Source organism: Manis pentadactyla, chromosome 16, assembly GCF_030020395.1.
Source record: "Manis pentadactyla isolate mManPen7 chromosome 16, mManPen7.hap1, whole genome shotgun sequence".
Taxonomy (NCBI): Eukaryota; Metazoa; Chordata; class Mammalia; order Pholidota; family Manidae; genus Manis; species Manis pentadactyla.
This window is the reverse complement of record NC_080034.1, coordinates 3,950,934-3,966,471: the sequence shown is the minus strand read 5'-3', so window position 1 is coordinate 3,966,471 and position 15,538 is coordinate 3,950,934. Positions and strand designations below refer to the sequence as shown.

Sequence of the window (15,538 nt, the reverse complement as noted above, 5' to 3'; positions counted from 1 at the left end):
TTCTAAGCTGTAGCAGGTCACACTGCAGGAAGTTCTCAGGGGCGGTGGACTTGAGTAGCCTTCAGACACTGTAAGGCATAATTTAGAGAATATTCTGAGCATGGTTAATCCTCATGACATTCCTGACTGATAGCCATTACTTACACTCATTTTATAGACATGAATACTGAGGCTTAGGCAGTGGACCAAAATTGCCTAAGGTAGGTAAGTGGCAAAGCTGGAATGTGAACTCAGGCTACCTAACAAATGTAAAGCCTCCGTTTTTATGATCAGCTTTCTTGACTTCAGGCTGAGTAACACTCCTGCTCTTCTCTGCCTCCTCCACTTAGCGCTTTTCTCTAGCTCCGCAATACCGTACTTTGGTTTTACACCCCTCATCGCTCCTCCGCTCTTTTAAACCCCTGTTCTCCTTCAAGTTCCTAAATGTAGGACTTCTCTGAGGGGCTGTTCATGTCTGTCTCTGTACTTTCTTCTCTGGCAAAGTTACGTGCTTTTACAGACTTGGTTAAGTCAGGGATACCATGATTTCAACCTGGGTTCTTGGGCACACATGTCTCTCACCCTAAAGTTGACTGTGGGTAAGATTCATGGATTTCATGAACTCAAAGAGAAAAAAACACATCTTTTTATTTTGACTAAACTCTAACTGAAATTGACTAATTTATTCAATTATGAATGTAGGCAACAGACGACTATTATAGCAGCAAACATTTGTGGCTTTGTATTTTAATATTTTCCAATTGTTGCAAATATCTCAAAATTTTCTATTTTCCCATATTTCAAAATCATGGTGACTATTTGACCCACTACTGAATCTTGATATTCAAGGCATTAATATATACATTGCCATATAAAACATGTGTTCAATAAAATGTGTTTTGTAATGTAAATAGCTTCCTTTGTAATCCTTTTATTTTTTGAGTGGGTTCACAAACTTCAGCAGACTGATAAAAGAACCTCTACTTTCAAACACTATCCTGCTAACTAACATTATTAATGCAACCATATGTGTGATCATTGCTGTTGTAGACCTTAAACTTATGTACCAATTATGGCCCAGTGTAGCCAGATGGCTTATCACGACCTGGGAGGGGATCAAGTCTCCGACAATGCCAGGGCAACTTCCTTGGGGCCTAATGACCTATGGGTTCTGAGCTGTCTCTGAGTTTCAGATGCGTGGCCAGCGCACTCCTGCCGGTGTCCATCTGGGCCTTACCTGCCATCCCAGCCTGCGTTCTGCCCTCATTCCTCTTCCACCAGTTCAGTCTGGGTCTCAGTTCCACCCGGCCACTGTTGGGTCCTGGGCTGCTCATACTCTGTGCTGCATACAAGCTCCAAGAGATAACCATTTTCACGCAGGTGGAAAGAGCAGAGCGCCTTCACGTACAGTTTCGAACTCAGGCTTTTCCTCCTCAGAAAGCTTACAAAGTAAGTAAAAACTCCTCAGGGCATTTTCGGTTTTACGAAGCAGAAACCTACTTGGGTCTTAAGTAAGACGAGGAATTTAGGATATGGATACAGGAGCACCCCACAGCCCGGGGAACAGGTGGAACCGTAAGAGGGGGAAAGCTTTTTCTGGGAAGGGCCAAATGGGCTTGGTGCAAGCATGTTTTCTGTCACTGCCAGATAACAGGGAGAGGAACCTGTTCCAATAAAGCTTTATTTACAGGACAATCAGCCGGACTTGGCACACAGTCCCCATTTTAGGGACCCTGGACCTCTGTCACCCTGCACTTGCCTGCTCTTCCTGTCAGCTTCTGCGGGCTCTGGGCACCGGGCCATAGCCCAGGCTGGGGCAGGGCTTGGAGTCCTGATGGGACTGGGTTGGGGCGCCGCCCCACGGAGGCCCCCGCCACCCGCAGCCCCGCGCCTGCCGAGTTCCCTCCAGCACCACCGCCGCCGCTCTGCAGCCTGAGGGGCCGCACTGCAGGCGCTCGGTGCCTTTCGGGTACTCGATTGTTGGTCCACCTGCCAAGCTGAGCAATTACAACTGGAATCGATGCTGACCTTTAAGAAAACTGTTTGGGGCTTTACACGAATACTCCCCTCCAGCCGTGACAGCCCAGGCTATGGACGTGAGCAGAGCCTGTCCTACCACTGCCTTGCAGAAAGCAGCCAAGTCCCCAACGGTACCTTTTCTCGCTGCACTTAACTGAAGGGACTACGACAGAGGCCGCTGACCAGGGCGGATGCGCTATAAATGGAAATACTCCAACCGCCCTGAAATACAAGCGCTGCAGAACCACTGGTGTTTGCGCGAGAGATTTCCCTGAGGCAGGGGCCTCACCGTGTCACCCTTTCTAGAACAGCAGCTACCGTGGCCCCAGAACCTGTTCGACTCCGGCGGCAGCCCTGCTGCAGGCTGGACCCCCGGACTGAGAGGGCTTGGCGCCCCGGACCCAGGACCCCGAGCTCGCGGCCAACGGCTCCGGACGCGTCAGCACGCGGGCCTCGCACCCTGCGGCCTCCCCGGGCGGCGCGGCAGGCGGCCGAGGCTCAGAGGGCCCCGGCGGAGCCCTGGCGTAGGGAGGGTCCCAGGGTGGGCGGCGCGCCTGGCGCCTGTTTTCCTGCACAATTACAGTTCCACCGGGAAGGAAAAACAGCGGTCGTGCCCTCCTCTGGTCTCCGATTGCCAGCGTCCCCAGAAAAAGCAAGCCTCTCATTCACCTAAAAGCCCCTTTCAACAGTCCCCGAGCCAGCAAGGCGGAGGGCCCGGGCCCCGCTCCCCGACCCCCGGCCCCCGCGGTCCCCTGTCGCCGCCCTCCGCCCCCTGCGCTCCCAGCTGCGCCTCCTGCCGTCACCCCGGCTGCCCGCCGGACACCGCCCGGCTTACCCCTCCCCCGCCGGCTGCCGGCCCCTCCCCCACAGCCCCCTCCCCAACCGCCTCCGCCGGCCCCGCCCCTCGCGCGGGAGGTCTGGGCGCGACGTCCCCGCGGCTCGAGCGCGCCTGGCGGCCCTTCCGGGTGCGGCTGCTCGGAACCAGCGAGCCGGCGCGCTGCGGCACGGACCCGCGGGCTCCGAACCGGGCCCGGAGCCCCCAGCCCAGTGTTCTCCCCGCCTCTCCCGGAGCCTCGCCCCTCGCCGCAGCCCCCGGCCTCGGGTTCCCGCCCCGCGCACCGGGTCCGCACGGCCGGCGTGCGGGCAGCGCCCTCCCCTCGCGGTCCTCCGGTCTTCCTCCCCCTGCCCATCCATCCTCTGCCCGCTCGGCCGGGGCGCTGGGCTGTGTCCGCGGACCCGGCGGCAGGAAGCCTCGTCCGCACGACCCTCAGAGACCTGAGCACTGGTCCGGCGGCAGCGCGAGCACCGGCCCGTCCAGCGCGGCGGCAGGATGGCCATCCGCGTGTTCGTCGCCTCCTCCTCGGGCTCCGTGGCGGTGAGCGCAGGGCGCGGGGACGGCAGGTGACCGTCCCACCAGGACGAGAGCGGAAGGGGGGGGCGCCGGCAGGTGACCGTCACTGGGCAACAGCAGCGGGGTGGGCGGGGAGCAGAGGTGGGCAGGGGTCCCCGGCTCATTAGCGCCCGCCTGCCCCGGCCTGAGGGGGCCGGAGTTCGGGTGGGCTCGGAATTTGGGGAAGGGGCGTTCAGACTTCGGGGTCCCGACCCCTGGTGTAGTGGCTGCCTGTTCCGGACCTTCGCCTGGCCCTTTCTACGGGCTGGTAGGCTGCTGTGCTGGCCGGCCCGGTCCGGGTGAACAGGTTCAGTTGCGAATTGCTCTCCACCCTCCCTCCCGCCACCGAGTCCATTTCTTTAGTTTTATACCAGCGTAGAGGTCGGTAAGCCAGGTTTTGTCCTGTGCTGCCAGGATGTTTGGTTTTGTCTTTTCTTGTTTGCTTTTGCCTCGAGTGCTGTAAACATTTTCATGTGAATGTGTTGTTCCTTGCCCTGTAATTCTGTGGTCAGTTTCATCTTGGGAATGTGTAAATTGTGGTTTCTTTAATTATTTTAATTGTCTTGAAATTTTTTTGGAAGTTTTTGTTTATGTTTTTAGGAAGAAAGGTTAAATAGCTAGACGTCAGACCTGAAAGAAAAATTCAGTAATGTACTTGGTAACCCACTAAGACATATAACACTGTTTTAAAAGATTATTAGGACTTGGTTTCCTTTGCTGAGAATTAAACTATAGACTTAAGAACTCTTTGGTGAGCTCTTAATTAAATACATCAAAAAGTGCAATATTGATTGCTTAAAATTTGGCCAATTGCCTGCACAGCCACAAACAAATTGTCCCAAAATATATTTCTGAAGCAGGTGGGATGGAGGATGGAATAAAATATTGTTTGCAAGTACTTTTACGTCACTAAGGTTTTTTATTTAAAAAGAAATCAACACTGTAGTACAAAAAAGAATCCATTTTGCATTAGGAGCAATAGATGGGAAACTCCAACTTACTTTTATATACAGGCATGCCCTGGTCCCGAGTCCTGTTAGTTGTGGTTTCTAGTTATTTGTGGTTGCTTAGTCATTCCTGCCTTTTATACATTTCTCCACTGAAGCTACACTTCATGTGTTTGGAAACCCATACTGTTTTGTGCATAGATTTTTTCAAATGATCACTTCTTCAGAAGAAGTGAAGCAAGGTTTTGCTTTCCCCACCAACTGACCGGCTTCATTAATTATTCCAGTAGCATTTTATTTATTGCAGAGGGGAAGTTTATAGTATGAAGAAGCCTAGGCTATGTTGGTCAAGTCAGTCAAAACTTGAGGTAATTCTTTGGCTTATCCTGTCCTTAGGTAGTATATCCAGATAGTTCTGGAACCTGCATCTCTGTTTCCTCAGTTCCACTAACAAATATTTATTGCCTGTCTGCTACGTGCCTTTTTAATTTTTAAATTTCACACATGAAGCTCGATCAAAGAGACCTCTAAGTTTTGATGCAGGCTCTGCCTAGTGGAGTAAGCTTGGATATGGCACTCCATCTCTGCCTTTTTCTTGTGCAGAATGAAGTACTATGATGAATAACTCAGTATTGCTTGCTAGCTTTAAAATGCTTTGACTTCATCAATTGGGCAACTGTGGATAAATCCTCATAACAGCTTCTTTTACTTCAGTAGTACACATACCAGTCTCATAGGGAATTTACTCTTCCTGTGTCTTACTGTGGTGCCTCAGGTCCCTGCCCTTCTGGTGGTATGTGTTCTGACATGGTCTGATTTGAGCTGGAAGACATACCCTGTTACCACATACAAACAGCACATAAACACTGAATATCTATTTTAATGGACTTTTTCAGATCCGACAGTCCTCAGTCACTCTCTCCAATTTTAATATTAGTGTCAGTGCAGTTCCTCTATAATAATGTAGTGTCAATGCTTTTAGTGATGAAAGTTTATGTGTATTTGCAACAGTAGGGATTTCTAAGAGACGGTGAAGCTGTCCTCTGTTGGGCTGGGGCAGCTAATAGGGCTTATAACATTAAGCTGTATTAAGCTTTGATGGCATAGCCATAATGTTTCTACTCCAGCAGTGTTGTGTTGACCTTTGGTGTTTTATTTGGTGACTGACTGTGACCAGGAAGTGCCTGGGAGAACAGATAATTCAGTTTCCTGATTAGTTTGGTTTTAGCTGAAGTTTGTTAAATCACAGGAAGGCATGAAACTAGAATTAATTAGACTTAGCTAAGTCCCAGGAATTTCTAAACACATGCTCATCCCTGATCGGCAATAGATTTAAACAACCTATTTAGAGAAAATACTATATGAGGACTGTTCTGACTTCCCTGAACTCTCCAGCTTCACACATAGCAGTGGTAGTTGATAAAATTAACACTAAGGGATGATTGCCCTGTTACCTTCCCTAGCTCCAGGTAAAATATGCTTTTACTAAGAAATAAAAGAGATGCCCCATTATTTGCTGTGGATATCTGAAAATTACATTTCAAATGCAGTTGCATTGTTGCTGTCGTTCCCATTGTAGTGAAAGACATGTTATTTCAGTCCTAAGAAAACAGTGTATTCATAGGTGTGCCATTCTAAAATTTAATTTATTCTGGTTTAATACCCAGAAGGGGAGGTCTTTGTAACTTAATTCAGGAAATACATTAATATGGATTTTTAATTTAGAAACATTTAAATCTATCAGTTTTTTCATTCACTAGTTATCTTATTCACTCAACAGTTACTTTCAAAGAGTCTGCTGCTTGCCCAGCTCTGTACCCCCTCTTGTAGGGAACAGGAGCACAGAGGGTGTCCTCAAGGAAGTCACGTGGGGACCAGGTGGGGAGATAAGATAGGAAAGGTATAAAACAACCAGTAATAAAGTACAGCCCAAGGACACATGCCTCTTTCAGGAACATTATTATCAGAGATAGAGATAATATAGACAGCAGAGGGATGCACTGCAGGATGTCAGATAAGAGGAAATGTGCCAGTAATCATAAAATATGCATGTGGGAGCCTTAGGCAGATGGCCCGGAGAGGGGTTGAGTTAGATTTGGAGCCTGGGAAAGAGTGTGTGAGCCTGCCTTGTTCAGGCAGGAAAGTCAGGAGCTATGGGTGCGAGAGGGCAGGCAGCAGAGGTCCCTGTGGCTCTTTTGGGTACAGAGTAGACTAAATTCCTGAAAGAAGCCCGTGATAACAAACAAATTCCATAGTGCTCAGCATCTCAGCGATGTCATCAGAATCTGCAGCTTGCCTGCTATCTAGAGCCTTTGTCCCAGGGAATAAGGTACTCTCTGACAGGAAGGGCCCCCTGGTTTGTGATTTTAGAAAACCCTTTAGCCTTCTGCCTGCCCTAAAATTTCTCAAAAAGAAAATAATGTCTTTAATTCTTTAGCTAAGTCTGAGCTTAGTTATTAGAGCTGGAAAAAAACCTAGAGATTTGTAGTCAAGTCCAATCTCCTAATTTCACAGAGAAGGACATTTGGGCATAGAGACTAAATGGCTTGCCCTGATATTTACGTCAGTCATTGCAGAACTGAGGCGTAAATGGAAGCCATCTGATTCCTGAATGTGTTCATTTATGCATTGATTGCCTCTTACATTCATCAAAGGGTCATCGAAAACCTACTCAATCCCAGGTCCTGTGTCGGGTGTTCTCAGGTACTCTAGAACAGACTTAGACTCGAGCTCCCCGGCACTCATCAGTGCTGACTCTGTAGCTCAAAGGCTTGGGATGCAAACCATTTAATCAAGAAGAATGGAGGACTGATGTTGGCTTGGGGGGTGTTCTGTGGGATACAATGAGATGAGCTAGACAGCAGTATGTCCCTGGGTGTTGGCAGGGGGACTGTCATGTGGAGCAAACGTTAAGAGAAATTGGAAGCTAAGTCAGGGCTACAACCATGCTTGCAAGGGGGAAACATATAGGAGCTGTACTTTGAATTGTCTTGCCCTTTGCACCTGTGGAAAGCATACCTCACTGCCTGCATGACTTAACAAATATTTTAAACATGCAGTGGCCAGTTAAGCAGCTTATCTTCACAGATGCAGGGGAGCTTCACTGTGTGAGAGCCTCTGAAAGGAGGTCCAAGGAAGTTGAGTCAGGGTACAGCCACACAAACGGATGGGCCATTAATTCCTGTGTAATCCCCATGCCAGAAGGAGCTAGGGAGAGTAAAGCTTAGGCTGACCCATTGAATCCTCAGTGGCAAGGTCCTTATTTATTCCCATTTTACAGATGAAGGGGCTGATGTTAACTGAGCTGACTGAAGTCATGAGCAGTAAATGGTGGGACCCTGAGTCAAGCTCTGGTGTGGAGCAGAAGCTTCCTTTCAGGCACCAGGACACCCTGGGGGAGTGTGAGTTCCAGGGCTGAGTGACACCCCTCTGTGCGCCAGCCAGGACAGCATAAAACTGTCCTGTCCAAAATGCCAGCAGCCCCTTGACAAGGAAGAGTGCAGAGGGGCATTGGCACAGGAGGGGCGAAGGCGGGTTCGGGAAGAGATGGGGACGTGGGAAGTGGCCAGGAGGAAGAGGGGTAAGTGGGGCCTCAAGCCCAAGGATGTGGCTAGCGGGGAAGGCCTGGGTGCTGGTTTCCTAGGGCTGGTGGCAATTGAGCCCAAACTGGGAGGCCCAAATGTAGAAATTTGTCTCCCTGTCCTGGAGGCTGGGTGTCAAGATCAGGGCTGCTTCTGTCTGAGGCTCCAAGGGACACGTTCCCTGCCTCTCCTCGCTTCTGACGGTTTGCTGGACACTCCTGTACATGCATTGCCCTGATGTGAATTGGAGCCCAACTGGGGACCTCATCCTGACCTGGTCATCACAAAGGTCCTGCTTCCAATGTGGTGGTGTTCATAAGGACTGGAGCTACTTCAGCATCAGCTTTAGGGGCACGATTCAACCCTTAACAACATGCAGGATGAGGGTTGAAATTTGATAGAAATGTCCCACTTTAGTTGGAAAGACTAGGGGCATAAGTCTTGAATCTTAAGGTCAGTAGCTAGATGTGGAATTACAGTCAGTGTGTAAAGTCTGTTGCTACAAAGGGAGATTTATTAATATCCCATTTGGAGACCTCATTTTGGTCTAGTTCTACTTCATTTTACTGTTTCCCAAATTTGATATTTTTTCCATTCTACAAGAATATTTAAAAATTTTAAATATAAGTATCAAGGTCATGGACACCTTTATGAAATTAGGAACTTTTAAATATTTGCATTAGGACATTTTTAATAAACATTTCCATCTATTTGAGGAAATGAAATGAAATTTTTGACAGATATGTATAATACGAAGAATAAGGTGGTGTCCACATTGCAGAAAAGTAAGAGTCTTGTTTTTTATGTTTTTTCATTTTTTTAATCAAAAACAGAAAAGGAAAATAACTTGTGGAAGGAAAAACAGTTCAGCAGGAAATAGTGTGAAATACTAATTCTAAAAATACTTATTTAGATTCCTTCATGTTTAATTTATAAAAAAGTTCCAAAATGAATTTTTTTTGATAAAGTTAGAATTGGATGACTTAAAAAATTAGCATGATCTACTGATCATTATCTATGAAAGTTTAAAATATTTTATTTTGAAATGTAGATTTAAAAAATAGAATAAAGATTCCCTGTATGGCCCCAGAAGATGACTGGTTAGCCAGAGACGGGTAAGATTCCTCAAGAGAGGAACAACCTAAGACAGGCACAGTCACAAGGGGGCCATCAGGTGAAAAATTGGGGATCAACAGAGGTGAAGGCTTAGAACCTCACCCCCCCTGTTTTGAGAGAAATCTTCTGCATCCGTGGATGTTTTGTTGCCCTTGTCTAGTTTGGATTAATACTTAGTCTATGGGCACACACCTGATCATCTACATTTGCCCTCTTTCAGCACTAAACTATGTTTTCTACCTTTATCTTGCATCTACTTACCACTTCAGCATTTTATTAAAAATAATAACAATAATAATAATAATAATAAGGGAGAAATGTGGGATTCACATATAAATCAAGTATAAAAATCAAACGAATAATCATAATTGACCTGATTGTTTATAGTTCATGATGCGTGATCAAAACCGAAAGTTTCTGTGATATGACTGCCCTTGCACTGTTCACCATGTAAGAACTTATTCACTATGTAAGAACTTGTTCACCATGTAAGAAATTGTTCATTATGCTTCAGAAGATTGGAGACTGTTGAGAATTAGGCTTGGGGTTGATTAATGATTATGCATTGAGTCCCCTATACAGAATTTTATAGTTGTTAACAACCATATGATCAATAAATATGAGAGATGCCCTCTCAAAAAAACAAACCAAAAAAAAAGTGCAACTGATTACATGTTGATTATAACTTAATAAAGCTGTTTAAAATAAAAAAAATAGAATAAAGAAATTATTAGTTCAATTGCTAAATGTCAATTTTTTAAAGTTACCCTCCAAGTTCTAAACTCAGGGGAGCCTTTTTGTTATCAGCAGTTTTTCAGCAGGAGCTTTAATGGGTGTTACTGTAAATGCAGAATGTGTAGAAACTTGCATTGCTCTGAAACTGCATTCCAGTATTTATTATTTTTATGTGATCAATTTCATATTATACTGTATCCATTCTACAAAAAAGGCTCTTCTTAGCTTTCCTAATTAGAGATTTAATGAAAATTTTTTTCTATGAAATGACAAATGCTTATCAACATTTGAGGGAGATTTTCTATTTCTGATTATGTACAGATTACGTACAATTCTCTGTTTTGGTGTTCTTTCTTGTTGTAACTTAAAAGCATGTCATTGAGCCTTTCTGTTGAGTGTGTGTTGGAATGCTAGTGGTCGGTATATACCACCGTCCAGTTCTCAGGGCTGGCTGGGGTGCTGGGAGAAGTGTGGGGCACGGGGAGGTTGTGATTGGAAGCCTGCAGTTGAGCAGTCCCAGCTTAAGGTAGGTCAGTTCCCCACTGTCCATCTGTATCTGAATTTCTTTGCCTGCACTGGTTACTAAGGAACTGGACTGTGGTGTTTAGAGTTGCTGGTGTTATTTCTTTTATGTTTGGTTGAATTTTATCAACCCCTAAAAAAGAAATCAACCTAGGAAAAGCACTTAATTGAATGTTTCCCTTCTGGACTTGTGACAGCTGTGCTTTGGGATTGAGAACCGACTCAGTGCAGGCAGATGGGGGTCTCCCGCTGCCCAGCCCAAGTGTTTAGGCTGGTGCAGCCCCTGGGAGGTCCCCTGGATCTGGTTCCCATTGTTACCTTTGACAGCTTGTTTATTCCTGTGGGGACCTGACCTGGCAGAACCCCAAAGTTCTGGAACTGACCCCGGAAAGCGGAAGGGTAGGGTGCAGACCTCAGGGCATGCCTGCTTTGCTGTGGGACCACTGGGCTCTCCGCCACTGTTGCTTTAGGGCTCCTGAAGCTGGAAGTTGAACGCTGGCTGTGACTGAGCACAGAGTTCTAAGTGCTTCACGATAACGTTTTCCATGGCCCAAATCTGGAAATGGCTTTCTGTCGTCTTTGAGCTAGAAGCTTTGGGCATAGAGAGCTGAGGCAGGGGAGACCAATTCAGTGACTTGCTTGACAGGCCAGGTGAGTGGTGGTTGGTGTGCACAGAGAGTGACAGTCAGCAGGATTAGCAAGAAGGCCAAGCAGCACAGCCAGAGAGGCTTCTGAGCGAGTTTCTTTCTGCATTGCACAGGAGTTGGGGCAGGGACTCTGTGTAAACTGGAACGACTGCCTCTGTGCAGTAACTGCTCCCTGGAAGGGCCCTTCCTTTGGCTGTGCCCATAAGCCAGGGCTCCTACCTGACAGTGTGGCATCGTACTGTCCTTTTATGATAAATAAACTACTTAGTAGCCAAAGTAGGTGATTGCTGGATATTGCTGATTATTTAATTCTGGAGTCGGTTTCTGTTCAAACCAAGTGCCTACTTCCACCCCATCTGTGGATTGTCTGTCCCTGGGGGTGGTGTAGCCTGTGGGTGAGTCCAAATCACAGCTCAGCCCTTGATGAGGGATGTCGCCTTAGGAAAGTAGCCATAGCCTCTTCATTTGTAAAAGTGGGATAGGAACGGGGACCCTTTGTACAAAATCGCCCCGAGCATTGGATGAAGTACTCCACCTAAAGCATTTAGCAGAATGCCCAGTGAGTACTCAGGGCCTATTACCTACTTATTTCTGTTAAAAAAAGGCAGTGATTATTACAGTAGCAGCAGCTACTGTAATAAGAAATTAAAAGTAAAATCTTGGGTCATGTAATATTTTAGTCAACAGAATATTATATATAGTACATAGTACTTAATAAACTGAGGGTGCATGCTAATATAATTTTGGGTTGTTTTTAATAAATTAAAAAAGTTAAACTGAAATTTGATTTAATAAGAAGATTACAGGTTGAGGTCATTCCCTGTAGAGTTCCTCTGTAAATTTGGAACGTTTTATAGGTACACACAATGCTGTGCATGAGTAACTAACCATTTTCTTCATTGCATACAAAGTGCTTACTTCTCTGCAAGTGGGCACTATTCTTTGCTGTACATAGCACATGATTTTAGAGTCCTGGTTTGATTAAGGCTTCTTAAACTTGGCAAGTAGATTTCATCCCAAAAGACAGCTCTTACAGGTGAATGGTGGCTGCCTAGAGAACTGGGAGGGGGGTTCAGAGCCCCAGTGACCGATTGTTGAGTCTGCTCTGGCACTGAAGGGGGTGGACCGGGGTTCTTGCCATGTATTGGGCATCCCTGGGCAACTCGATTCCTCCTTCTGATTTATGTAACTAAATGTAGAATATTTTGCGTCTGGGAGTAACAGGGAGGAGAACTATGAGACACCAGTTTGAACTGATCTCTAAACCCCCCTGTAAACAGCTCACCTCAAATTTGTGTGTGGGAGGGAGTGGAGAAGGGGCAGGATGTCTGTGTTTAATGATGATGAGGGGTACTTCCCAGAGAAGGCAGTGATTATTTTGACCTGAAACCAAACACCAAGTCTCAATGCTTGTGAAATGCAGGCAGGGAGCTTTCAAATCTGGCTGATGGGCAGGTTGATGGTGGGAAAGAGATAAAGGGGACTTTGTGGAATGTGCAGTGGGACAGGAGAGGGAGAAAGACACTGGGTGGGTGGACTCCAGCGCATGCCTGTCGTGCTTGGAGTACTGAAAGGTCAGGGGAACAATCAGAGTTTTCCCTGTGCCCAGCAATGTGGTAGGATTTGTCCTGCAGGTTATTCAGTCCTTTACAGTGACTCTACAAACTGTGCCTATCATACCCATTTTACAGATGAGAATATTGAGGTACAGGGTGGTTAAGTAACATGCATAGGATCACTCAGCTCAGTGTTGAGTCCAGATTCAAACCGCCGTCTTCTGATTTTGTGTCTGTTTTTTGTGTCCCACATTGCCCACCAGTGGAACCAGTGACAACCCGAGTGGGGCTGACCCAGAAAGCAGGTGCGGGTAAAAAGAGAAAGGAAGGGGCAGGCTCCTGAGGACCAGTTCCGGGGCCACTACTCAGCTGTTGAACAAGTAATTGTGGGGCCAGGGCATGCGGAAGCAGTGGCCTTGTTTCTGCAGAGACTGATAAAGGCTGCGGGGAGTATGGGTTGAAACGGAATGTAGTATTCATGATAATGACAAGAACTGGTGTCCACACCATGTGCAGGAAGTACGAGGGGCTTTGTGTTTGTGCCCTTAAGGTGTCTTGGCAGGGTAGCCATTCATAGTCTCTCTCCACTTCTCATAAACTGGGAAAGTGAAGCTTAGTAACTTCAAATAAATTGCCTTGCCAAGGAGCTCAGGAGGTTTCGAGAGCAGATTGGAGCCACCCTTTCCCCCATGGCCTGTGCCAGAGGAAGGGATCAGAAGCTGGAGAGACTAGAGCAGGCAGAGCTCCAGAGGCACTGCTGAGTGTCTTGTGGGATGTCCTGAAACAAAGCCATGATTCCCCTGAAATGTCTCCTCTTTGTATGATGAATGTGAGTAGAACTGACATGTATTGAGCTGCAGGGAGCCTGCCAGGATGGGAAGGTGACAGGGTAATATGAGAGAAGGAGGGCTATGCTGGGTTGGCTGGAACCCATGACAGGGTCTAGGGCAGAGATATTTACTCTCCGAGGACCTTTTGAGCAACATGAGATTTACCAGGCAATAAGCAATATACATGTGTGCTATCATTTTTTCCATCTTGGACCCTGGTTTCCTGGGAATCATTTTCTCTCCATTCTGTATTTTCTATCCTGCAAATAAAGTATTCTTTTGGGTGGTAAAAGTTTATCCGTATCTTGCAGCCTACTGTGGGAGTTCAGTGCAAGAGTAAATAGGAGGTGGGAAGCCAGACTCAGGGTGGTTGGAGGGGATGGCCGGGCCTGTGGGCGTGAAGACAGCGCTGTGTGTAAAGAGAAAGTTGAGACTGACATAGGACTGTGGGGTGGGTGCTGCCAGCTGGGTGTGCCGAGTGTCTTCCGAGTGCCACTGCTCCAGGATCTTTGTGCCTTCTTTATGGTCAGCCGTCTCTGAGATCATGTAGGTATGAGAGAGCCTCATAAGCATGGTAGGTAGAATAAATTTGTGTGATATAAGCAAAATGGTAAGTAGAAAGGTTAAAGGGGTTTTAGGAACAGAGAGGCCTAGGTTGGGATTTCAGCGCTAGTACCCTAACCGCCAGGATGGCCTGTCTTCTCCTGGTCTCAGCATCCCCACTTGTAAAGTTGCTAGAGCTTAATGAAGTGTCAGCCACCAGTAATATCATGAATTCCATTTCAATTTAAGTTGGCAATAATTTTCTGGTCTCTTGTGAATTTTCGACTTTAAATAAGCTATAAAGATTTAATTAAGAAGAAGACACTGTTCCTATAATCAGACAATAGTTCCTGAATTAGATGGAACACATCAGGAGGAAGACCTGGAATCGGTGCTATTTATCAGGCTTGAGGCCAGAATGGCTTCAGAACTGGGACCCCTTCTTTTTTAACTTAACACAGTGTTTTGAGTTTTTTTGAGCAAAGATTTTAATGCTTGGAGTGTCTTTCTCATGCACATACATAATCTGGATTTTCCACCTGTCTCAAGCATCTGGAGATCTCTTAGGCCTGGTGCCTCACACTGTGTCATGGATCCACTGGAGCTGGTCAGTGGTGATCCTTCATTGGAGCATGTGCCCTGGGGTCTCTTCAGCCCCACCATTCCCACCCGTGTTCCCAATTCAGAGCCGTTTGTTACTGGTTATTGAACTTGTGCTGTTCTTTAATAACAGGGAATGTCACTTGGCATCTATGTCTATAAAGCGGGAAATGATGGACTATATTGAGAGTGTTATCTATATTTCATGAAGAATGGGAGCCCATGAGAATTTTTTGTAGAAGGAAGGAAATAATAGTCATAAGTGGTTGTGCTTCTGAATGTCTTGCTCACATCCACACCCAGAGAGCACAAACCATGAGCACCGCGTGGCCTCCTGTCTGGCCCATGGTGGACCTGGAGTCGGGTTTGGTGATGCTGTTTCCAGCTGCCTCTTGAGCAGCATGGGTTTGAACGTTGTAGGTCCACCTCTACCTGGGTTTTTTCTCTGTAAGTCCAGTCCAGTACTGTAAATGTTTTCTTCTTTATAATCTTCTAAGTAACATTTCTTTAGCTTACTTTGCTTTTTTATAAGAATACAGTATATAATACATATAACATTAAAAATGGATATTAATCGACTGTTTGTGTTACTGCTAAGGCTTCCAGTCATCAGTAGACAATCAGAAGTTTAGTTTTGGAGAGTTGAAAGTTATATGTGGATTTACAACTGTGTGTGGGATTCGGTTCCTCTAACTGCTGCATTGTCCAAGGGTCAACTGTAATCAGCTTTGTGTCTTTGGACAAGAAATGTCACCTCTCTGGGCTGCAGGTTTCTCGTGTTATTGTTTCATAATTGAGATATAATCTGCATGCCATAAAATTCACCGTTTTCAGTTGTATGTCCAGTGGCTTTTAGTACATGCCCTCTGTTGTGCATCTGGTACCACTAACTCCAGAGGCTTTCATCCCATGCCCGCTTGCAGCCACTGTCCATCCCCTCCTACCCCAGCCCCACAGCTGCTGAGGTGTTGTCTGCTTCTGTGGATTTCCATATTCCAGACACGTCATAGAAATAGGATTTCTCAGTATGTGATCTTTCGTGTCTGACTTCTTTCACTTAGCACACTTTCTTC

General features: G+C 46.4%; 1 protein-coding gene across 1 annotated transcript in view; it reads left to right on the top strand.

Moving 5' to 3' along the window:
- Positions 1-1,999: 1,999 nt before the first annotated feature.
- SH3BGRL2 (SH3 domain binding glutamate rich protein like 2) overlaps positions 2,000-15,538 on the top strand; it is a 43,586-nt gene continuing 30,047 nt past the window's right edge. The window contains exons 1-3 of the mRNA XM_057494249.1: positions 2,000-2,129; positions 2,305-3,290; positions 3,326-3,373. Coding sequence (XP_057350232.1) covers positions 2,000-2,129; positions 2,305-3,290; positions 3,326-3,373 — 1,164 coding nt within the window. The remainder of the gene's footprint in view (positions 2,130-2,304; positions 3,291-3,325; positions 3,374-15,538) is intronic.